This window comes from Ursus arctos, unplaced genomic scaffold, assembly GCF_023065955.2.
Source record: "Ursus arctos isolate Adak ecotype North America unplaced genomic scaffold, UrsArc2.0 scaffold_36, whole genome shotgun sequence".
Classification (NCBI taxonomy): Eukaryota; Metazoa; Chordata; class Mammalia; order Carnivora; family Ursidae; genus Ursus; species Ursus arctos.
Genome location: NW_026623050.1, coordinates 6260652 through 6285551, shown reverse-complemented (window position 1 = coordinate 6285551; position 24900 = coordinate 6260652). Strand labels below are relative to the sequence as shown.

General features: G+C 43.1%; 1 protein-coding gene across 5 annotated transcripts in view; it reads right to left on the bottom strand.

Annotated features, from left to right (window-relative positions):
- EIF2AK4 (eukaryotic translation initiation factor 2 alpha kinase 4) overlaps positions 1-24900 on the bottom strand; it is a 101187-nt gene that overhangs the window by 50587 nt on the left and 25700 nt on the right. For 4 of the 5 annotated variants that reach the window (XR_007189938.2, XM_026480040.4, XM_044377513.3 and 1 more), the window contains exons 5-11: positions 24607-24687; positions 23101-23249; positions 14100-14215; positions 10979-11136; positions 8875-9410; positions 3630-3736; positions 2867-3024 (exon numbers count right to left, since the gene is read on the bottom strand). Coding sequence is in view for 4 of the 5 variants with exons in the window: in XM_026480040.4 (XP_026335825.2) it covers positions 2867-3024; positions 3630-3736; positions 8875-9410; positions 10979-11136; positions 14100-14215; positions 23101-23249; positions 24607-24687 (1305 nt within the window). In the remaining variant the exon portion in view is untranslated. Of the gene's footprint in view, positions 1-2866; positions 3025-3629; positions 3737-8874; positions 9411-10978; positions 11137-14099; positions 14216-14903; positions 16846-23100; positions 23250-24606; positions 24688-24900 lie in introns of those variants that run through there. The other variant, XM_026480043.4, reaches the window with a different exon arrangement.

Below are 24900 nucleotides of genomic sequence, written 5' to 3'. Positions count from 1 at the left end.
CTCTCTCTCTCTCTCTCTCTCGCTGGCTGTCACATAAATAAATAAAATCTTAAAAAAAAAATCTTTAAAAAAATACTACTTTCTACAGTCAGTATGAGGTTTCAGAATTTTAGTTTCTCTCCAATTTTTTTTTTAACACTTCAAATCATTAAATACAAATTAAACTCCAAAAATGTTAATCTGAATACAAATTCTAATTCTGGACTTACCTAGCAGTGTAAACCTGCGCAAATGACTTAATTTCCCTGATACTCCATTTTCTCATCATACAGTGGCAGGTATGCCACTCCCCTCACCACAGAAGTGACTGACTCTAAGGATGAAAAGAGTTAGGTGAACGAAGCACTTATGACCAAGGCCTCACTGAGCAAGGCGCTAGGAAAACAAGACTGGTATCAACATAATTACTGCCAACTGATTTTGTTTATACTAAGACTGCTACTAAGATTTATGACTGATATTACGTTTCAAGACTAGAACAATGCGATTAAGAACACAATAAAGACAAGAAAAATACAAGTGAAAGTTTCAAAGTCTCCACATCCTGCCTAGAGGCACCTTCTCTCGGGCAGTCACAGGATGCCACCAGGTTGACGCAATTAACTTTTACAAAACTTTGTTCACCAGAACATTCCGGACCCAATGTGCAGGTCAGCTGAGGTGATGAAAAGCAATGACTTGGCCATGGGCACAGGGAGGAACTAGCTGATTACAAAATACAAAATAAAGCATCATTCTCATAGGTTTCAATTAGAATGAGAAGGGAGTACTATAAAATTTAGTATCAGATTACCTTTGTGTGGAAACAATGGCCAAAAAAAACATGCTTTTGAGTAGAACAGATATAGGTCTGAATGCTGGTTTCATCCCCCCCCCCTTTTTTTTAAGATTTTATTTAATATTTGACAGAGAGAGAGAGCACAAGCAGGAGTGGCAGGCAGAGGGAGAAGCAGGCTCCCAGCTGAGCAAGGAGCCTGATGTGGGGCTTGATCCCAGGACCCTGGGCTGAGCCACCGGCTCAGCCACCCAGGCGCCCTGGTTTCACCCCTTACTGCATGTACGCAACCTCATACAAATTATGTAACTTCTCTGAAGGTCAGTTCCCTCATCTGAAATATGGGGATGATACTTATTTCGTAACAATGTCATAAAACTGGAAGACAGGGTTTGTGAGCCACCTGGCACAGAACCTGAAATATGGAATGTGCTCCCAAAAGCTACGGCCCTGTGTTCTTTCACTGCTACATCATTAACACAGTAGAGAACAGTGGAAAGTCTTGGCATCGTCTTTGACCTTGAGTCTCAGAATACATCATGAATGCCTGGAGTCACTGACTGGGGTGTGGAGCTCACCACACTGCAAACTCCCAGGGGTTCACTTATTACAGTGGAAAGGTGTCTAAACCATAATGGGGCCAACTGCTCATGAAATGCCAGATCACTGAACAGAATGCCCTACCCTAACCCAGAAAAGAGAGATGGAGTGTGAGGGCTGTGGCCTCTCAGAGGGAAAAACCACAGAAGAACTTAGGGGCTTAAATTACTAGATGTTTTTATTGTATAAGCCTACTCATCATTTGTTAAGTACTTGTAAGGAAATGGAGCTTGATAATGTCTCATGTTGAAGAATCAAAAATACGAACAAGTTAAGGGGCGCCTGGGTGGCACAGCGGTTAAGCGTCTGCCTTCGGCTCAGGGCGTGATCCCGGCGTTCTGGGATCGAGCCCCACATCAGGCTCCTCCGTTAGGAGCCTGCTTCTTCCTCTCCCACTCCCCCTGCTGTGTTCCCTCTCTCACTGGCTGTGTCTGTATCTGTCGAATAAATAAATAAAATCTTTAAAAAAAAAAAATACAAACCAGTGAAAAGACTTGATTAAAATTACAGTGTGAGTCAAAGGAATAATATATACATCCATGACCCACTCCCCTGAAGAGCACTGAGATCACCCAAACAGGATATCTGCCCACAGTAGGTCTATTGAACCACCTAGCGATAATGTCTACACCATCATGAAGAAAGCTGAAAATTTTCCATGATCTTCTAACTTGCTTTTGGAAAACTTAAGATTGTCTTTCTGTCCCTGACTACCACAGAAAACCTTTTTATTTTGGGGGTTGTTGTAAAAGGCCTCCCACAGTAACACCAGTAACCCTTCCTAATAACACTCTCTGAGTCCTAAACAGGCATATGCCCTCCTGAGGGGGGGCCATTTTATCCTGTGAAAGGTAAGATCTCTTATATGGATTTAATAATACAATATTAGCCTGGGTCTCCTGAAGTCAAAATACTTAAATTACACAAGAACAGCTGAAATCTCTCTCTCAAGGGGGGCAGGTAATCATAAGTCACCCAAAGAGACCAGAGAGCAGAAGGGAAGACCTAACAACAGCACGCCTTCGTAACGCACCACTGATTTTCTTTCTCAGTAACAGATGGGAAATAAAAGCCACTGAGACCTTCTGGGGCCATTTCCCGGTGAATCCCACCTCAGCTCTAACCTCGCAGCCCTTTTATCTACAGCACCTCTGAAAGCAAATGGGACAAAAAGGACAATTTTCTTTCTGAACCAAAGCACAGAAAAATGGTCTTCACGGAGGGGCTTGGCTCCACTTGAAGCCCCGGTACAATCATGTGCTTTTCACGTTAATGCACCGCATCACGCGAGGAGGAGGAAATGCCGCGCTCTTAGTGTGTCCGCTGGGACTCTGAAAGTAAAGCCTTTAACTCTCCAAAGGTGATGAGGATCATAGTTTCAAATGGTCGTATTTACTTCTCTCCCCACTCTCAAAAAAGAACTCCATTAAGTCTGCGGAAAGGGAACAGAGAAGGAGCTCTGAAGGGCCTGGGCACAACTCCGTACCACACCTTGATGACAGCTCCAAAGGCTCCTTTCCCGAGAAGCTGTAATTCTTCAAACTCGATGAAATACCGGGAAAACTGTCTCTGCGTCTCGCTGAAGAATGCTGCACTGGGCAGCTGCTTACTCGGAATAACAGTCTCCACATAGTCTTGTCCTCCAGAATCTGAGATGAAAACAAAATGAGAGAAGCAAACAAGGCATCAGAGAAAGAGCAAGGGACGCAAAACCCAACAACAAAGCCAGGGCTGGAAGAGGACCCAACCTGTAGTGTGACCGAGGACCTCTTTCCTCGCACGGACCCTTCGACACTTCTTCGCCTGGTTCTCCTTCAAGGAGCTAGACTATGTATCAGCCCGGGTTATGGGCGGGGCTAAGTCAGACCCCCCAGTAAGGGAACCACTACGCCATGGAGCCAGACCCCAAACCTGGGTCTCCTGACCCATCCCCAGCTCCACGGAGGTTCCTTAATCTGTTCCTTGAGTAGCAACAGGGAAATCTAGTTACATGGCAGTAAGGCGACAGGACAAGAAGGGGGACCCAACACGAAGAGAGGCTACCCCAACGGACACTCCAACAGTCGATGCTGGAAAAACCAGGACGGCAAAACAGTTCTATGCACACAGTACACATGCGATGAATGGACTTATGTCTAGCTCGGCATAAAACAGAGAAATGATCCAGGCAGTCCGTTCCAGTGTTAGGTTTCTGCGTACTTTCAAAGTAATTTATGTCAAACAGGCTTTCAAGAAAGAGTAGTAACAGGCTCACCTTCAGGACTTTGTTCCAATAAAGACATTTTCGGCTGAGGACTGATAAAGCTGTGTTTCAGCAACTGCTGGGCACTCCATCTTTCCTTGTCGTCCAAGCAAACACACCTCAGTGAGAGGGCAGAGAGAATCTCAGCAACCCAGAAAATAATCACTAAACTCGTTAATCCAAGGGTTTATTTATTTATGGGTTTATTTTAAGGTAAATACACATCAGAGAACTCATGTTGCTTATGGACCAAAAGGCACTCCTAAATGAATCCATGCTGAACACCAGGCTGGGTGTAAGCGGGGAATCAAAAAAACAGATAGTCTTTAGAGGCAGGAAGACCTACCTCGTGGAACAATTTCTTATACAGGTGTAAGACAGCACAGGTTATGAATTTTCATGCCCACTAAAGAGTTCAGGGACTTGCCATCCTACACTAAGCCTCTCCAGGGACCAGTGAAAAACAAAGTTCTCCGAAAGAAAAGCAAATCTGATGGCTGATGCAGGGCGGGGGCCCAGCAGGACAAACTCTGGACGAAGCCTGTTCAGGGTATAATGTAACTTAGCAACAGTTAAGGACTACTTTTTAAGAAGTCCCACATTTTATCATATACTTTCTTCTCATTCTCATTCCTTGAACCTTGTTTGGTGTTCTAACAAGTCATTTTTGTTCTTTAATGGAGACAAGCTGTACCTTTAACCCGGTGGTTCTCCAGGTGGGTCCCTCACCAGAAGCAGCAGTCCCAGTACGATCTGGGAATCTGTTACAAATTCTATTCCAACCCCGTCCTAGTAAATCAGCAACTCTGGTGGTCTGGGCAGTAATCTGTGCTTGACCAAGCTGTCCAGGTGATTTCAATCCAAGATACGGTCTGAGAACCACCGTTCTCACTAATCTAAACTGTTCGGCTTTTATGACAATGACCCAAGTAGCACCACTTCGCAGCGCCTGACCCTGGTATTTAAAAGAACCATCACAGTGAATTCCGAACTCACCAGCTATGGTGGCAGTAACTACCTTAAAGGGTAACATTTATTTTTTTATGCCAACACGGAAATGCAAAGCACTCCTAATTTCGTACCCTGAAAAGGACAAGATCACAATAAAAGCATCTGCGTAAGATACGGGCTTCCCCCCACCTAAATTTAAGATTAATTTTAATTATATCAGTAAAACAAAAAAAACCTTCTCCGTGCAAATATGGAACCATGACTGATTATGATACAGTCTTTGACTAAATCCCCATCTCTCTCCAGTTCCTCTCGTCTCCTTGTCTGTCATTCCAGACTTTTTTCTATGCATTTAACACAATCGTGTACAAGATGCGGTTTCGCTTTGCACATATATTGTTGTTAATGACAGCATCTTACATTATCCCCAACTTGCTTTTTTCATGTGCTCCCATAAAAGACTGCACTGCTGGAAGGCCGTGGGGCAGGGGGACCACCAAGCACTCCTCGAAGGCCAGCTGGGTGTCCTATCATTCAACTCCATTCTGACACTATGTACCTGGAGATAGCATCCGATCCCACAGGTTGAGGGCTCAGTCCTTTAAGATGGGCCCCCCAACCCCATGCAGATGCTAACTGCAACCTGTGCTTTCAACCAACCAGCTGAAGACTGGAGGTTCCAACAACCCCCTCCTTGGGTTCAAGTTGCCTGCTACAGTGCTTCGCAGAACCCAGAATGTTTTATCTCCTAGAGTACCAGTTTCTTATGAAAGGATGTAACTCAGGTAGAGCCAGACAGGAGAAATGCAGCACTTCCATGTGCTCACCAACCAGAAGCTCTCCGAAACCCATCCTTTTGGGTTTTTATGGAGGCTTCATTATAGAGACATGATTGATTAAATCATTAGCTACTGGGGATCGATCCAATGTCCAGCCCTTCTCTACACCCCACAGGTCGGGAAGTGGGACTGGATGTGTAACCCCCTCTGGTCATGGGTTGGTTCTCAGGTCAGCTCTCTGGGCAACCAGCTCTGATCCTCAGGTGAGTTCCAAAATTCACCTCATTAACATAACAAGAGACAGTGGTTTTAGAGCTCTGTGCTTGCCAGGCACTTCCTAGTTACAAGAGAAAGGAAGTCATTAAGTTCTGTGCCTCAGTGATGTCAACTGGAAAATGTTACTAAGAACAGCATATAGAGAACAAACAGGGCTGATGGGAGGTGGGTGGGGGATGGGCTAAATGGGTGATGGGTATTAAGGAGGGCACCTGTGATGACCACTGGGTGTTATACATAAGTGATGAATCACTAAATTCTATACCTGAAGCCAATATTACACTGTATGTTAACTAACTGGAATTCAAATAAAAACTTAAAAAGAAAAAATAAAAGAAAAAAATAAAAGAAGGCACTGAGGATTTTATTGCCCTCACATTACCAAGCCAAAAAAAAAAAAAAAAAAAAGCTCTGTGCTTGAAACAGGGGTGAAGACCAACTATATATATATATATATATTTTTTTTTTTAAAGATTTTATTTATTTATTCGACAGAGATAGAGACAGCCAGCTAGAGAGGGAACACAAACAGGGGGAGTGGGAGAGGAAGAAGCAGGCTCATAGCAGAAGAGCCTGATGTGGGGCTCGATCCCATAACACCGGGATCACGCCCTGAGGCGAAGGCAGATGCTTAACCGCTGTGCCACCCAGGCGCCCCCCCCAACTATATATTTCTTATTATAAATCACAATATTATACCACGTGTCTTAGAGATCTTTCCAAGCCAGTACTTCAAGATCGTTTTGAGCTTACCAGAATTTATTCACATTACATACACGCTCTCCTACTGTTGGGCATTTTAGATTATTTCCACTTTTCACCTGTACAAAAAAATGCTTCAATGAACGTCCACATACCATGTCCTACTGGGTTTCTTAAGTCCACTGTCCACCGTAACTCAACTGTGACAGTAATCCAGAAAACTTTAAAGCCTACCTAGAATGAATTGCATCTTTAAGAGATGTTATAAGCCACCAGGATCTCAGTTAAAAAGATGAAATTTTCCGAAACAATCATTTTGGCACCAGACTAGCTCTAAGCAGCAGAGGCAAATGCTACGTCCGGCTCTGAAAAGGGATGAAATGCCTGGAAACTCACCCATTAGGTGCACTGTCCTCTCGACTGAGGACGGCGGTGACATGTGACACTGCCTAGGCGTTGGCCCCTGTACAGGTGTGAGCGAGCTCACTAAATTCTCACAGCCACCTCAGGAGGTAGGCAGTGCTATTATTACATTACTCCATTAAATTAAATTATTAAATGAAAACGATCCATTTTACAAGGACAAGCCTTAAGGCAGAGAGTTGAAGTACTCAGCTAGGAAAGCGTAAAGGGGGGACCTGAATCCATCTGTCCCGCTCCAGGCTGGGCTCTTTCCTATCACAGAGACTGATACGGAGCAAAACCTTTCTCCAAAGGATTTCACCAAGAAGTAGAAAGACAACTACAAACGAAATGTTGCTATGCTTGTGCTGTTGCTGAAATGATTGTTTTCTTTTTTTAACTGGGGCTGGACAGGACAGGGAGTAAGATAATACCGTGTCCATCAAACCAGTCTAGGATGCGACAGGAATATACCAAAAACTAAAGGACAACCATGTGAAACAGAGTAAGAAATCGTGCTGATCTCAAGTTCAACAGCCACAGAGTGTTGAGTGATTCTCTAAGAAGAAAACTAGTAAAGTTTCAGCTACTGAGTCTGTCATTTTTCTGTTAAATGTGAGAGATACGTTGCACATAAACTTCCCAGTGGTGTTTTTTAAAAATACATACCGCTATTCGCTAAGTTACCCTTGACCCATAAAGAAGGGCCAAAAGCAAACTATTGGTGGTTCTGTCACTGTATTTCTATTGATGTCCTTTTAGCCAACTTCATCCTCAGGCTGCATTTAAATAAGTATTTTCAAAGTTCTTTTGCATTTAAGAGAAACTGCGAAAGATTTCTTTAGAAATCTTAAGATGTTTGTATACTTTGAGAGAACACAGTTCATCAAAGTTGGCCTCTTTCCACGACTCTCTGTACATCACGTCTGCTTCTGTTTTACACAGAAACTATCTTATTTAAACAGAAGTGCAGTTACTTTCATTTTTGTAACAGGTAATGAGGGATAGCAAATACCATTCCAGCTCAGGTCAAGCGGCAGTTGAGACAGATGGAATAGGAACAATAATGTGAAGGGTAAAAGAAATGCAGGGAGTAGATAAAAATGAATGGCTGGGAAAAAGAAAGAAAGTGAGAAACAAGACAGAGTGCTGGGAAGCGAAGAAACCAGTCCGGCTCAACTTCCGCAGGAAGGCTGGACCAGGGAAGTGCCTGGAAAAACCCACACTGAAAGGATCTCATTTCTCGTTTAACCGAGAAACTGAGAGAACCTAGGTCTGGCTTGCACAGGGCAGAGGCAGGGCTAAGCTGGGAAGCACTGAAGGGAAGGACCTGGACAAACACTTTAGGCCCTAGGTGAGCCTTTCAGTAAGGATTCTCTCGGAGCAGTCAGACTTGGCCCTGCAGTGACATATGCACCTGGAATTTACAGGTGTGGAAAATCCCATGGCTCGTGCGAGGAACTCACTGCATTCTACCACCTGGCTGCATGAGACATTGCTAACGAAGAACGGTTAAGAAGAACAATGGGCAGAACTGGGATTCTCCTAAAGCTGTTTTTAAATAGGAGGCCTTGTCTTTAGATAGGAGCCAGCAGCTAAGGTGGACAGAGAGGGTCTTCCATTTGGAATACCTGGGGCATTTCTCCCTGCAGCAATCCCCGTTAACTTCCTAGATACACCAGGCGCTCCCCAAAAGCAGTCTGAAAATCTACTACAAGCCCAAGTGAATTTAGGAGAATGTGCAAGTTAAGGGAATGAAAATGATAAGCAAGAAATCAGAACCTATGAGGCTGAGAAAGGGTTGGAAGAACGAAAGAATACACTCCAATCCTGTTCCTCACTTTTCAGCTTAAACACATCACTCAGATGCTGGGCACACTCAAGCACAATTACAAGTTCAGGAGTAGGGGCGCCTGGGGGGCTCAGGCAGTTAAGCATCTGCCTCAGGCTCAGGTCATGATCTCAGGGTCCTAGGATCGAGTCCCACATTGGGCTCCTTGCCCAGCCGGGAAGCCTACTTTTCCCTCTACCCACCATTCCCCCTGCTTGTGCGCTCTCTAATAAATAAAATGTTTAAAAAACTTTTTTTTTTTTTAAAAAAAGCTCAGGACTAAAGTGCAATTAGCTAGAATCTCAGTGATACTCACTTCTTCAGAAAATCTTGAAAGTCAGCTGGTAAGTCACGAGGGATGGTCACAGGGTACTCTCCACATTCTTGTCCTTGGCTGAGGAAGAGGAGCAGAAGGCCAAGACACCAAACATCCCCTTTCTTGCCCGTTTTGTAAGGTAGGGCACTGTCGCTAAAACTCACTCGGCTTTGTTCAAACACGTCCTCCTTGCAAATGTCTGCCAGGCGCTTAGAAATGCTGTAGTCCGTAATCTTGACATTGCCCTCTGCATCCACCAGGACATTCGATGCCCGCAGAACCTTGTGCACCACGTCATTGCTGTGCAAATACTCGAGGCCTGACAAGAGCTGAGCTGCGTACCTGCGGAGCTGATGCACGGGGACGGGGCCTGAGTGGCTCAGGTGTGCAGCGAGGGAGACCCCATTGATGTGCTCCAGTAAGATGTCCACTACGATGGAGTCATCTTGCTCTTTCAGATTCATTGCAAAGTAGCGTACTACATTTGGATGGCTCAATTTCACCAGTGAGCTGAATTCCGTTTCTGCCCCCTGAATCTGATAAGGAAAAACACCACTAAGATAATATTGCATCGATCAGCATTAGCTGGTATTTCATTTCAATAGTAAAATATTTAATAGAAAGAAATAAAATATTTAATGGAAAATGTACTTTCAAAGGAGAAGGAATACGTTCTGAACGATATCCTCTCCTAAATTACAAGGCCAACCTAATGGTTCATAAAGATGAAAGCAATTTAATTAATTCTCCACTTCCGTGATCTCAAAATCTAGCGTACAAATACTATAAAATTGATGAACAGCTTTTTTTTTTTTTTTTTTAAGATTTTATGGACTCATGACCTCAGCTGAAGGCAGATGCTTAACCAACTGAGCCACCCATGCGTCCCCAAATTAATCACTTTTCTCTATTTTTTTAGGTAGGCTCCATGCCCAGCGTGGAGCCCAATATGGGGCTTGAACTCAAGACCCTGAAATCAAGATGTGAGATTAAGAGTCAGACACTTGGGGGCGCCTGGGTGGCACAGCGGTTAAGCGTCTGCCTTCGGCTCAGGGCGTGATCCCGGCGTTCCGGGATCGAGCCCCACATCAGGCTCCTCCGCTGTGAGCCTGCTTCTTCCTCTCCCACTCCCCCTGCTTGTGTTCCCTCTCTCGCTGGCTGTCTCTATCTCTGTCGAATGAATAAATAAAATCTTAAAAAAAAAAAAAAGAGTCGGACACTTAACCCACTGAGCCACCCAGGTGCCCAGGTGAACAGCTTTTAAAAGCAATTTCTTTTGCCTAAGAGAAGGAAAAAAAAAAAAAGGAAAGAAAGAAACAAACATTAATTTGTAAGAAAACCTGTCCTGATTGGGATGCCTGGCTGGCTCACTCTGCACAGCGTGCGACTCTTGATTTTGGGATTGTGGGTTCAAGCTCCACGTTGGGTACAGAGATTATTTAAAAATAATAAAAAAGTAAAAAAAAAAACAAAAACAAAAACCCCTTTCCTGATTATAAAGCATCAACGTCAACCTTTTTAATAAGTATTAACACAAAAGAAAAATCCCCCACAAATTACCTATATGGTCAGTACCCAAAGGCAACCATTAAGATTTCAGTGTATTTGCTTCCAGTTTTTCTATAATAAATACACATTTCTAAACACAATGCTTTCCTACTGTTTGGAACCTCTTCATGATGTTAACTGTGCAATATGCAATGTTAAATGTTCTCCTTAAACTCAGAATTATAAATTAACATAAAAATGATCAGTCCCCTAAAATTCAGTTTTGATGCAAAGATTTCAAAAGATTGCAGAAAGCAGGAGAATGAAGTACTCTTTAGCCCCAGCTGGGGACAGCTATTAATGCCAAAAGACAGGCAGAGAAAGGAGGTACAGACAACAAAGTCTGACTGTGTTTTGTGAGTGTTGTGAAAGGGGTAGCAAGGGGCTGAGAAAACTCTGGAAAGGGGGCAGGTCCCCCAGCATCCCCTCTGGTTAAACAGATCTCATACCATTCTGGGCCATCTTTGCTAGCCAATCAAATGCACAGCTCTTTTGTTCTGTCATCTCGCCAAGTTCGAGGTGGGGCCTCTGCTCAGGGGCCACCTCGGATGCCCACCTGCTTTTTGCACTTATCAATCTTCTCCTTCTCTTGACTGGTAAGGAACGGACCCATTTTTTTCTGCCACCGAAGGACCCACTCATGCAACAAGACAAAGTTTCCAGTGGCCGTTTCCAGAGCATTGTAAACTAATTTTCCAAGCTGCTCATCACTGCCTGCACATTGAAAGAAAACATGATGAAATCTCACTGGTCTATTTCCTGCGGGGGTAAAGAAAGAGGGGCTGTATCTTCATGCATTCATTCAATAGTGGATACCATATGCCAACTATAAAAAATAATGACTTCGTGTAATACATGCTCATTTGTGACCAAATTTGTAAGATTTAACAACATATTCTGAACCCTTAAACATTAACTTTTATAAAAGGACAGTAATCAACCATGAGATTTTAGTCTCAGATCAGCGTTTTCGTCTACTAGCCATTATTCACAATGTGCCTTTCATAACCGGTTCACTCCTGATCACCATACCTCCCCTCATGGACCTAAATACCAACTAATGTGATGGAAGGAATTTGGAGATGGGACACTCCATCAAGATTATTCCATCAACATAGATCAGAATTAAAAACAAGTTTTAATAATTTGGAAATTTGACTACACCAGTGATCTTCTTACTACAAAATCTGAGTATGTTCAGCAAATAGAAACTGGCCAATGGTTTTGGGTGAAGAAACCAGAAATGACCGTTTAAATTTGAAGCTAGAAAGGCAGACATATTTATTTAGCGATAGGCATATGGGCTTACAGTTTCCACTTGTACCTGGGAGAGCGAAATTCCTGCAACACCAATTTTTCATGAAAGACATGACAGAAAATGACCAAAAAACTGGAATGGAGAAAAGTATCACCCAAAATATTACCATTTTATTTCTCTTCCAGATCCCTCTCTTTTATTCTAATTTGCCAAATCATCGCCTATATAACAGGGTTTCTCACCCTTGACACTTTGACAATCTAGGCTAAAATCTTTTGCTGAAAAGGGCTGTCTTGTGCACTGTAGCGTTTAACAGCACCCCCGGTCTACCCCTAGGTGCCAGGAGCACCCCTACCCGAGTCTGAACCATCAGAAATATGTCCGGACATCCACAAACGTCCCCCAGGGGACAAAACTGCCCCCAATGGAGAACCACCATGATACAGTATTTTGTCTGTTTCTCTTAGTATATAAGTAATAATTTTCCATGATGCTACATTGTCTTCATAATGAAAAAATGTTCTAAAGAAATAATGGTATTTTTTTCTGTTTAAAAATGAAACATAACCTGTATTTGTAAGACAGAGTGGTCTCAGCAAAAACATGTTGGAGAAATGTGGCTGCACTAGCTCACTCAGACTTTTTAACTGAGCAGCAGTTTCTAACCTCATAGAAATGCTGGCAATTTAAGACATTTTAATTAAAATGATCTCTTATGCTAGTTAAGAATAATTCCTGACATTCTTAGCCTAAGGGGAAAAAACCTTGATGGGTGAAAATGTGTCAACCAAAGCAAGCAACCTGTGGAATGTGGGGTCTAAGCAGGACACATGGGGAGACACATGGTTTTTATGTTTACGGGATGGAATGTGATGTTATTTACAGAAAGTCTAAATGCGTGCATTATACTGTACGATGTCTTGCAATATATGTCTCCTTAATGGGAACCCGGTGGGTATCTCCTAACTGCTGATGGGGAGGTTTCTTTTTGTACTGTCATTTTGTTATCACCACCCACCTCTTGTCACTTTCTCGTGATGGGGGTAATAAAAGGGACAAAAGAACACACTGCGATGAGACTAAAGGAAATATGTTACCAGAAGATTTCTGAGACTCTATTATGCGCTAACAATCATGTGGACAGCTGGTCTCTGTTAAGTGCTTTATCATCAGCTTTCTCTGCTTCTAACAGGCTTAAGTTGAAAAACAAATGCTAATTAGTTCATCTTTTATAAAAACATTTCATAGAAAATCAGGACATTTTAAAAATGAGACGTGTTGTGAGAAAGCAAAATGAGTAATTTACTTGACGGCTTTATTAAAAAAATGTTCCGATTGCAAATGTGTCCCCTAATGAGGGTATTACTAGGGTAAATCGGTCTAATGCGTGCCAGTGGGAGAAGAGACTGAGCGAAGGTAACAGCCGCTGGATTAATTCGCCTTCCTGCTTTCCCTACATTACTGAAAGTAGTGAGTTTTATGTTGCCAGTTCGGGAGTCTGAAAGGCCTCTGAGTCAAGGACAGTCTCAGGTCCAAGGTCGTGAGCCTGCTTAAATGGCTGCTTTGTCTGAATACGGCACTCTGTGTACACATGGTCCGCTTCCCGTCAGCCAAGGTTAAGTATCCAGTTCACAGACTATTAAGATACTCGGTTTCTTCTCCCTCTTATCTGCTGCCTGCTCCCTGGCAACGCCCCTGCTAATTTTTATCTCCTTAAAGGGGATGGGAAAAAGACACCAAAAGAAAGTAAATTCAATTTAGATAATTTGGCTGTTAGCTTTAGTAAGAATATTCATGGGACTGAAAATTAATTTGTCAAATTCACTACATGCAAGTGTTCCCTACACCAAGTAACAGCTGTATCTGTACGGCTGATAAAAGATGTACACTTAGGGCAAACAAGGTAGATAATGAAAACTCGATTTTAACATAAACAGTTCAAATCACAAACTGCTAAACCAGCTTTACCCCAAATAGCCGAGAGTAGACAAAGTTGCTGAATGAGACATATAGAAAATAAAGTGCTTTTCCTTTCAGGAATGCCAAGCAGGAAAATGTTATTCAGATGGATATCAACTTAAAAAAACTAGACTTGGTCATTACTTTATCAGCAATAGCTGTGCATGATGCAAAATTACTGATTCCTATTTCGATCAAAAAGCTTGACGAATTATAATGACACATTTTAAATGATCTTTAAGCTAACAGTATTTCCAAGAGCTTAGGTTTTTATTTCCATCGTACAGAAGGGGAAACCTGAGTGCTTTCTCATCCTGGTTACTAGGTAACCGGAACCAGAATGACTTACGACTTAATAGTCTCCCCTGCGTCAGACGATGCAGTGTCCGTTCCACCCCATTCCTTCATGATTAACTTTTGTTGTTAGAATAATTTAAGTCAATTTAGCTAGTTCACTCACCAATGCATTTCCCTTTGTAAACCATGAGCTGATCAGGACTTCCCATAGAGAAATACAGGACTTCGCAAGAGCCAGGAGAATCTTCGCTACTACATATAGAATACTGACGTTCTCGCCTTAAAAACAAATTTGGACAATGTTTGGTTTTTTTTTTTTTCAACGTAAGATTAACACAGGAAATTCTTGCCCCTCCATTTTCTCCCATTTACTAGCCCATTCACCATCTAGCATCTGTCTCTACTAGGAATTGAGCTGAAGTGATAATGGGATTGTTAGCACCCCACTCCATTGAGGTCTTCTCCACATGAACTCTACAAACCCCTAACTCTGTAGCTGTGCTGTCCAACAGGGGAGCCACTAGCCATGTGTGGCTATTTAGATTTAATTAAAATGAAATGAAAAGTTCAGGGACGCCTGGGTGGCTCAGTTGGTTAAGCATCTGCCTTCAGCTCAGGGCATGATTCCAGGGTCCTGGGGTCGAGTCCCACATCGGGCTCCTTGCTCAGGAGGGAGCCTGCTTCTCCCTCTGCCTATTGTTCCCCCTGCTTGTGCGCTCTTGTTCGCTCGCTCTCCCTCTCTTGCTGTCTCTCTGGCAAATAAATAAAATCTTTTTTAAAAATAAAAGAAATTACAAGTTCAGTTCTTCAACAGCAGTACCCAATTTTAGTACTCAAGAGCCACAAGTGACTAGTGGCTACCCTACTGGACAGCACCGATAGGGAGTATTTCCATCAGCACGGAAGTTCCACAGCAGTGACCTAGCTCATTCCCACAGTGGTCCCACATCTCGGCATTCCCACGTACCTGCACTTCTGGAGAAAGCTGCAAATGGGGGTCTGGAGCACTACAAATTCCTAGTCTCCAGTTGGGCCCCCAACCATCGCATGCTCTCATTGTCTTGCTTGTCTTTGGTTGATACGCTCTGTCGTTCTCCTTTATGACTTCTCCACAATACTCAAAGCCCACCCTGTCCTCCCCTCTTCCCCATTTTCTGCTTTTTTCCTAGGGAAGAAGCAATAGCTGGGAAGCTAGATGATAATGCAAAAATAATCAGGGAATTATGAATATAAATACAATATAAATGAATAAATTGGTAGAGGTTGCAGGGAAGAGGCAAAGGAGAGAGCTTCTGACAGTCAGGATTGGACACCTGTATGAGATGTTTCGATGATGCACGGGGACAGATCTCTAGTAAGCAGCCCCCTCACTCTAAGCATGATCTTGCCTTCTACTTTCTCTGAGACCATGAAGCAGCGGACAGTGAAGCGCACACTTTCTATCACTCTACCGTCCATGTTTCTTGGCATCTGCACCATTCTTTCTCTTGCTCAGACTCTGATGGACAGCGATCCTGTCCTCAGTTCCATTCCCTACAGTCTCCTCTGACATCCTGGTCCATCAGGTAGGCCCTGTCTCCTGTATGTTCAGTCTGACCCTCCATCTAGGCTCCAGCCCCTCAGACTACAGCTCTCTTCCACTCCCCTTCCTCAATCCTGTGCTCCCACCCCCTCTTATTTTCGTTTTCAAACTTCCTTGCTTGCTGTCTCTACTTGTGAGCCTTCTCTTGACTCCTCGTGCTACTGCAATGTCAATAAAACCACCATCACCCTCCTACCCACTCTCAGTCTGGTTTTCCCCTTGGTTCTTTTGGTCTGGTTGGTGGCACAGTCATCCATTCTGTCTCCAGTCAGAAACATGGGAGCCTCCCTGAGCAACTAGACCTCCTACCTGTAGCTGATCCCCGCGTACCACCCTCTCCTCTCCAATTCCCTGTCCCCTTCAGGTCACCACCAACTTTCTCCTGGACACATGCAATACCATTATTAACTAAGCTCTCCACCTCCAGCCCTACGTGTCTTCCTCTACCTCAAACCCCTCCCACACTGCTCACAAGACCTACTATGATGTAAGTTTCTCGTATCACACATGTGTCTCTATATTTGAAACACCAGGGAATGACTATGATATACTGTAGTTCTGTTGAAACTTCTAAAGTTCTTTGTGAAACCAAGGGCGTACTAAAATTTATGGAGAGAAACATAAAAGCAAAGGTTTAAAATGACATGGAGGCTTAGTAACATAGACTATCCAGAAGCATCTCTATATCCACTCCAAAAGATGGTGCTAATAGGCATTTTAGCCTATGTCATCTTTACGTTGTTTATAGCGTGTCAATGCTTGGTTTAATGGTGTTTTAAGAGTATTGATCATCGTATCATGACTGTTAATTACAAACACAATGAGAATGTTAAGAGTTTTGGTATGAAAAGATGTATCATTGGGACTGAAATAAAAATTGAGAGAATTTTAAAAGTCAAAGTGTCAAGAAAACAACCAATGTGGTACAAACAGGATAGAATGTTTCATAGCAGTAATCACTCTGAAGGATAAAAAGTAAGTCTCACAGAGTTTGAGGAGAAGGTTAAAGAGACAGAATCCAATGTCATCGACGTTTCCTGTTTTCACCCAAGAAATGTATATATATTGGGTGCTCATCATATCTATTTTGGACTCATCCAGAATTGAGTTTAGAACAAGCTTTAGGAATCTAATTCATTCATGAGTAAAACAGCTTCCGACCTCCATCAGAAATAGCCATCCCAGGGGCGCCTGGGTGGCTCAGTCGGTTAAGCGTCTGCCTTCAGCTCAGGTCACGATCCCAGGGTCCTGGGATCGAGCCCCCACATCGGGCTCCTTACTCATCGAGGAGCCTGCTTCTCCCTCTGCCTGCCACTCCCCCTGCTTGTGCACTCTGACAAATAAATAAATCTTTAAAAAAAAAAAAAAGGGTCTCTTGCTCTCCTCTCTCTGTCCCTACCCAACTCTCTTAAAAAAGAAAAGAAAAAAAGAAATAGCCATCCCAGTGCAAACAAATGGAATTTAGCAGCAGTAACTCTGGTCTCATTGTCAAGGGTCTATTCTTGATTACGGAATGTTCACAGGCGGTTGTGGTATCATTAGGAACATCACCCATGCTATCGGTTCTTCCAAGTAGCTGTGGCAGTACGCAAAGAAAAAGGGTGTTTTAAACGGAACTGCCGAATATTATTACTTTTTAAATTTTATTTATTTATTTTAGAGAGAGAGAATGCAAGCAGCAGAGGAGCAGAGGGAGAGGGAGATAGTCTCCAGCAGACTCCTTGCTGAGTGCAGAGCCCAACGTGGGGCTCGATCCTAGGACCCTGAGATCATGACCTGAGGCAAAACCAATAGTCAGACACTTAACCCACCGCGCCACCCAGGTGATTGTTTTTAAAAACCAAGTAGCAAGAAGAGAAGTGGCAATCTGTCAAAGGCAGACTTGAGAATTGGGCTCCCATCCAAAAGGCTGCTCTGCCAACAAGACCAACGGTGTAATGACTCGGATGGGCTAGAAAAGGGAGAATCTCACCTGAGACTTACAGGGGATAGGACGGTCTCAGGTTCCTGCCTAATTCAGAAAACTCTAGCTCTTCATACCTTAGTTTGAAACTCACGGCAGCTCTGAGGACAGAAGTTAGTAAGAATCCCCGACATTGTTTAAGTTGAGGTGAACTAGTTTAAGGCCTTCATGGAGCCAAGTAGAGGAACACTGATCAAGGGAGCATCACAAGTCTGGAAAGATGTAGCAAGGATCCCCTCCTCTCCTACCCACATCCTTTATATACTTCAGTGGTTCCCTAACTTTTGGGGGAAGTAGAAGGAATCCCATGTCTTATACACTTCATAATCTGTTTTCTGTGAGGATGACCAGCCAGCAGTTACCGTACCTGGTTTTAGGATCAGGAAAACAAGCTAGGAGATGAGCCAGTGTTGTTTTACGGTGGAGACACGTGACGTAGCCTAGACTCTGGGCTACACCTTAGTAACCTGCAAAGAAGCCAGTCGCAAATCTGTGGGAAATAATTCTCTTCCATGAACTACTTAGAGAGACTCTTTCTTTTTTCCTGGCTTCTCTTAAAAAGTCCAGAGTACCCGTTTATGAGGTATAATATCCCCGGGAAGAAGGCAGGGATTGGGGAGGACTGTGTCCGTCCTTCACAAAAGGCAATCTGACACTGACCTGTAGACTTGGAAATGCTTAGTTTTATGCTATTTGATTTTTTTTTTTTTTTAAGTCAATCCTTCAAGGGGAAAAAAAGACAACTTGAAGGACACAGAAAGTGAAGTTCTTCCACAAAAGAAATGACTCATCAGTGAAAAGCTGGGCCAAGAAGCCAGGTCCTTGGGGTGCCAGGTTGGCTCAATCGGGGGAGTGTGCGACTCTCTGTCTTGGGATTATGAGCTCGAGCCGCATGCTGCGTGTAGAGATTGCTTAAAACTAAAATCTTACTAGAAATAAAAAAAAAGAGGCGAGGCCCTTGACTATCAAGGCTTTAAGTTCTTTCTACTAGAATAGTGAGTGGTTTTCTCTTCTCTCCTTTGTTTTAAACCACAGAAACCTTTTGTTACCAGGTTTTTATATAACCCGCAGGAAAAAAAAAGCAGAGTTGTTCTGGCTAAAGAGGCTGCAGACTCTAAAAGTGCCGTAAGGACAGTATCCACCCTCCTTCCAATGGTCTCTCCTTCTTCCCTCCCTTCATCAGCTATTTAGCGAGCACCTGCTATGTGCCTGCCAGGCCCTGTTCCAGGCCCAGAGGAAAATACAGATGAGGCCCTTGCTCTTGTGAACTCAGGCTCTCATGAAAGGAGAAAGACACTGAAACAGCTAACGACAGAAGATGTTCAGCTAGTGGTAAGTGCTATGGAGCAAAGTAAACCAGCACCGCAGAACAAGTGCCTAAGCAGGGAAGGGGGTGTCTGAGGTCACATCTGAGGGGAGAACTGACGGGTAAAAGGGAGCCGGCCACGCTGACTGCCAGCAGGACAGCATTCCAGGCAGCGATGGGAAGGAGCCTGGCGTGCTCCAAGGATGAGAGACGAATGTGACTGCAATGCATTGAGGGTGAGGACGAGGACAGAGCGGGACGGAGCGAGACGTGAAAACCACTCCTCCACTGCTGTTTCCGTGCTGTCCACTCTCCGCTTGTAGCCAGCAAGAACTTCCTGCACCGTGAATCCGATGAGATCTTACTCCTATGTAAAACCCCCCAAAGCTTCTCATTACCCTTGAACTCCTGACCTGGCAACAAAGCCCTCTGGGACCGACCCCAGCCTGCCCCCCCCACTCCTTCTAGCCACACTGTTCTGCTGTTTGACGAGCTTTGTGCATGACAAGCCCAGGCCAGCCTCCAGTCTTCCGTGCCAGCCGCCCTCCAGCTCTGGCGGGCTCCTTCTCATCATCCAGCTCTGGCACCCGCCCCCCAACCTAGAACCACTCTCCTTTAGTCACTCGAGATGCAATCGTGTACTCTTTCCTCCAAACTCCCGCTCTAAAGGAGCCATCCAGCTTTTCCTCAATGTGGCCTATTCTAAATCTCTATAGAGCACTAATCACTACCTGACAATTTCCCGTTTGCTTGTGGACAGTCTCCTCCAACCAGAATATAAGCTCCATGAAGCCTGAGTCCTTCTCGATCTTGTTTACAGAATGCCCAGGATTCAGAACAGTGTCTGGCGTTTAGTAGGGGCTCATCACCTATTTGAATGAACGGACGAACATGGTTCTAGATGTTATTGCTTTTAGTCATAGCCAATTCAAATACTGCCCTGCCGACAATATTGACGACGAGGTCATCTCTACCAGCTCTACGAAATGTATCCACTAATTGACAGAATAAAATGGAACACTCTGCTTACTTCCTTTGCCTTTCCAACCGCAAGAGACCAATGAATAGCAAAGAAGAACAATCAAGAGTTTATCACGAACCACTTGGTTTATCAAGGGCTTTCTATTTCTTAACCAAAAAAGCAACTAAACTAAACTTTAAAGAAAGATTCGTCCTTCCCTACTCAGTAGCCAACATAGCGCCAGAGTGCTATGCAGGTATGTGCAACAATTTTGGCAAATAATAGATGAAAACTATCTCTTTTCATGTTCCTTCTTGGATGCTCATGGAATATTGTCCTATCTAAGACATACACATGTTATTTCACAAGCATTATATGAAAAGTTGTTTTACCGATGTCAGGGGGAGAGATTTTCCAATCCTCTCTTGAATAAACTTGCTAATGATCTTTAATTTCAAAAGCAAGTCGAATCTCAGACCCACTAACAGCCACAAAAATGGAAATGTTTAAACTAAAATAAAATTACTTTTTATATCGCAGACTTTTTCATAGCATTGATTTCTGTTTCTCACACAACAGGAATTTGTCAAATACTTCCTAGTGAATTACTCTGACAGCTTCAAACTATGCTGCCTACCGGAAGCCCAGTTGCAAAAATACTCTAAACTGGTGTAAGGAGTTGTAACCTTAAAATGGAACGGACACCAGAAACAGTACCCAAGAAAACAGTTAGTCCACCTTAACAGCAGGGGGTTAAACAACACCAAAATCACTTCTAAGGCGATTTTTTTCAAGTAGATAATTAGCAAAAAAATAATGAAGTAGATAATTAGGGAAAGAACTGAAAGGGTTCTTTCTTACAAAAAAACTATAACCTGAAAGTTAAGTCTTTTGTTGGTACCTAAAATGTTTCTTTTTACTGAAGAAAAGTGTTAGTTTTATTTTTTTTATTTTTTATTTTTTTAAAGATTTTATTTATTTATTTGACAGAGATAGAGACAGCCAGCGAGAGAGGGAACACAAGCAGGGGGAGTGGGAGAGGAAGAAGCAGGCTCATAGCGGAGGAGACCCCATAACGCCGGGATCACGCCCTGAGCCAAAGGCAGACGCTTAACCGCTGTGCCACCCAGGCGCCCCGAAAAGTGTTAGTTTTAAATGCTGCTTCGATTCTCACAAGAGATAAACACATAAAGAAACTTATAATAAGTACACTACTTTAATCACCCACCCAATGGTAAATGGATTCTGCACTAAAATTCCCTCCTGTCCACAGGGGGTTACGACAAATAGAGAAGCTTTATTCTTTAGTAGGAAAGGATGTGGAGGGAGAGGTAGTCTCTTTCATGTGATCTCTGGTGACAGGGAACGGCCCCGAATACACCTGTGACAATGGGGAAGCCCGGTGTCCTCAGCAGTTAACAGAGAGGGGCACCCTGGCAGCCAACTGGGGTTTCTGTTCTCATGTAAAGGATCTTCTGCACCTGTGCCCATTTTGAAATATCTGTGATGGGACCTAGAGAGTTACAGACTGAAAACACATACAGCGCAAAATTTCACTGGATGATGATTCCGATAGAAGAAAATTTTAAAAATCAGTGAAAAGTTAGATCATTAAAAGTAAGATAGAACTACATTGGAGGCAAGACTGTGAAGTGTTATGGGCCATTGTGAAGAGGAATGAGCTATAAAACTAGTTTAATTGAAGATACTTAGGGGCATCTGGGTGGCTCAGTCAGTTAAGTGTCTGCCTTTGCCTCAGGTCATGATTCCAGGGTCCTGGGATCAAATCCCAAATTGGGCTCCTTGCTCAGCAGGGAGCCTGCTTCTTCCTCTGCCCTGCTGCTCCCCCTGCTTGTACTCTCTCTGACAAATAAATAAATAAAATCTAAAAGATAAATAGATAAATTAATTACATTAACTACTGGGACTACCTCAAAAATAAAAAGCTTCTGCATAGCAAAGGAAACAATCAGCAAAACAAAATAAAAGGCAACTTAATGGGAGAAGAGACTTAAAAATGACATATCCAATAAAGGGTTAGTATCCAAAATATATAAAGAACTTCTACAACTCAATACCCAAAAAAAGATTAATCCAATTAAAAACTGGGGACAAGACATGAACAGACATTTCTCCAAAGACACACAGATGGCCAAGAGACACATGAAAAGACACTCAAAATCACATATCATCAAGGAAATGCAAATCAAAACCACAAGAGGTATCACCTCACACCTGTGAGAATGGTTAAAATCAGCAACACAGGAAACAAGTGTTGCCAAGGATGTGGAGAAAAAGGAACCCAGGTGCACTGTTGGTGGGAGTGCAACCTGGTGCAGCCCCTGTGGAAAACAGAATGGAGCTTCCTTAAAAAGGTAAAACAGGGGCGCCTGGGTGGCAAAGCGGTTAAGCATCTGCCTTCGGCTCAGGGCGTGATCCCGGCGTTATGGGATCGAGCCCCACATCAGGCTCTTCCGCTATGAGCCTGCTTCTTCCTCTCCCACTCCCCCTGCTTGTGTTCCCTCTCTCGCTGGCTGTCTCTATCTCTGTCAAATAAATAAAATCTTAAAAAAAAAAAAAAGTTAAAAACAGAACTACCCTATGATCCAGCAATCACACTACTGGGTATTTGCCCAAAGAATACAAGACACTAATTTAAAGGGACACATGCACCCCTATGTTTATAGCAGCATTATTTACAACAGCCAAGGTATGGAAGCAGCCCAAGTGTCCATCGACTGATGAATGGATAAAGAAAACGTAATATATATACACAGTGGAAAATTACTCATAAAAAAGAATGAAATCCTGTCCTTTCCCACAACATGGATGGAGCTAGAGAATATAATGTTTAGTGAAATAAGTCAGAGTAAAACGTAAACCACAGGATTTCACTCATATGTGGAATTTAAGAAACAGAACAAATAAGCAAAGGGAAAAAAGTAAGAGACTAATCAAGAAAAGGAATCTTAGCTACAGAGAACAAACTGGTGGTTACCAGAGGGGAGGTGGGTGGGGGGATGGGTGAATAGTTGATAGGAATTAAGGAGTGCTCCTGTGATGAGCACCAGGTGTTGTCTGGAAGTGTTGAATCACTATATTGTACACCTGAAACTAATATAACACCGTATGTTAACGAACTGGAATTAAAATAAAAACTTAAAATTAAAAAAAAAAGATACTTGGAATGAGAACAAATGAAAATTTTTTTATATTGCTAATACATTAAGATTTATAAGCTTTGGAAAAGTCACTAAATCTATTCCCTGAAAATTCCATCACATGTCACAAGCTGTTTTATCTCTTCTGCAACCTTCGCCCTTCCAAACAATCAGAAATCCCACGGACTTACCTGGACCTTCCAGAGGAGTTGGTCCGATGTTTACCATTTCCCACAAAGTCGGGAGAGCCTCCGTGTAGAACGGCAGCTGGTCTGTGTCCTCCTAGGTCTTTCCTAGAGTTTTGATCTTGGTTTGACAAACTAGCAATTTCCAAACGCTCCTAGAAGAAAGAAAAGTAAAACCTACTTTAGGTACAAGTCATAAATCGGAGACAATCATGGTTCCTAATCATTAATTCAGTAGAGTGCAAATATTATTTAAGCTGATGATAAACTTAAACTTTTAAAAATTTAACGTTCAGATATGTACTCCTTCAAGAACTGAAGAACAGGTTACGGTATGAAGAGAATGTGAATTTTATTATTTTTTTATTTTATTTTTTAAAGATTTTATTTATTAATTTGACAGAGAGAGACAGCCAGCAAGAGAGGGAACACAAGCAGGGGGAGTGGGAGAGGAAGAAGCAGGCTCCTAGCGGAGGAGCCTGATGTGGGGCTCGAACCCAGAACGCTGGGATCACGCCCTGAGCCGAAGGCAGACGCCTAACGACTGCGCCACCCAGGCGCCCCGAGAATGTGAATTTTATAAGTGAAAATGCTTAGAATCTTACAAGATCGGTAAACAGTCGGGGAGAAGAGCAAGAGGGGGTGAACAGAGGGAGGAGGCATTGAAAGAGGGAGCAGATGGCTGGCAGGCAGGTGAGATCCGAGTAAGACAGAGCTGGTGGAAACAGTCACATCCCCTTACATTTGTGCATGGCTCTGTACTTTCACAGAGGGCAGGACATTAATCTGTGGGAGTAACTACATGAGAGGGAAGGGAGGCAGCATCATTTTAAGACACATTTAGTGTTACCTGTCAAGGTCGCAGAACGGGCAGTGAAAACACCGAAGCTTTAAGCCAGGTGCTGCTTACTCATACATCAGGGCCTCCTCCCACCCCCCCTCAGAGCTGCCCTTGAGTTACATGCCATAATTCTACAAAAGAGAACGAGTCAGATTTTCTCTGGATTTCTCCAAACACGTGTAACTGGTGTTTCAACCGAGCTGGACTCTGGAAAAATACAGAAAAAAGGACTTTATCCTTTCCCACCACTGCTTTTTAAACCTGCCCTGTTGGATCCTTCTTTTCCATCACTGAATGAAATCTCCAGCACATCTGTATAATTTCCATTCACTCTTCAGTTGAACAAACAGCTGTCTTTTCCAAGTACATACTAAGAATTCCAGGCTGGGTTAATTATCAAAGCTTCCAACTCTGCTCTCCCTTGACTCATTTGACATATTATTATCATTCCATCAGCCTGTGTCCTCTACACATACAACTCTACATTTTGCTTCCTCTTTGGGGAATCTGAAATACACAATGAATGATGTTTGGGGCACATGTTTACTGCTTCATTTCCAGCTTTACTACGGATAGTACCACAGGAGAGGAAAACATCACTGACGGAAAGAAAAACATTTTATGTTTCGCAAAATGTAGACTATTGGGGTGTGGTGCGATTCAAAGAGTACCTGCTTGGCCATTTCTTTTCTTTTTCTCTCTTCTTTTATCTCTTCTTTTCTTCTCTGAATCTCATGAAGGATTTCACGTTGCTGAAATAAATCAATACTACATCAAATGCCGATCTCGGAAACCCAGACAACATATAAATTCGACAATCACGAAAAACCTTTTCCATTTTTTTGTTTAGGGTTTTACTGACCCATTTATTTCAGAGAGAGACAGAAAGGGGGGGCAGAGGAACAGAGGAGAGAGGGACAAGCACACTCTGTGGCGAACGCGGATCCCGAAGCAGGATTTCATCT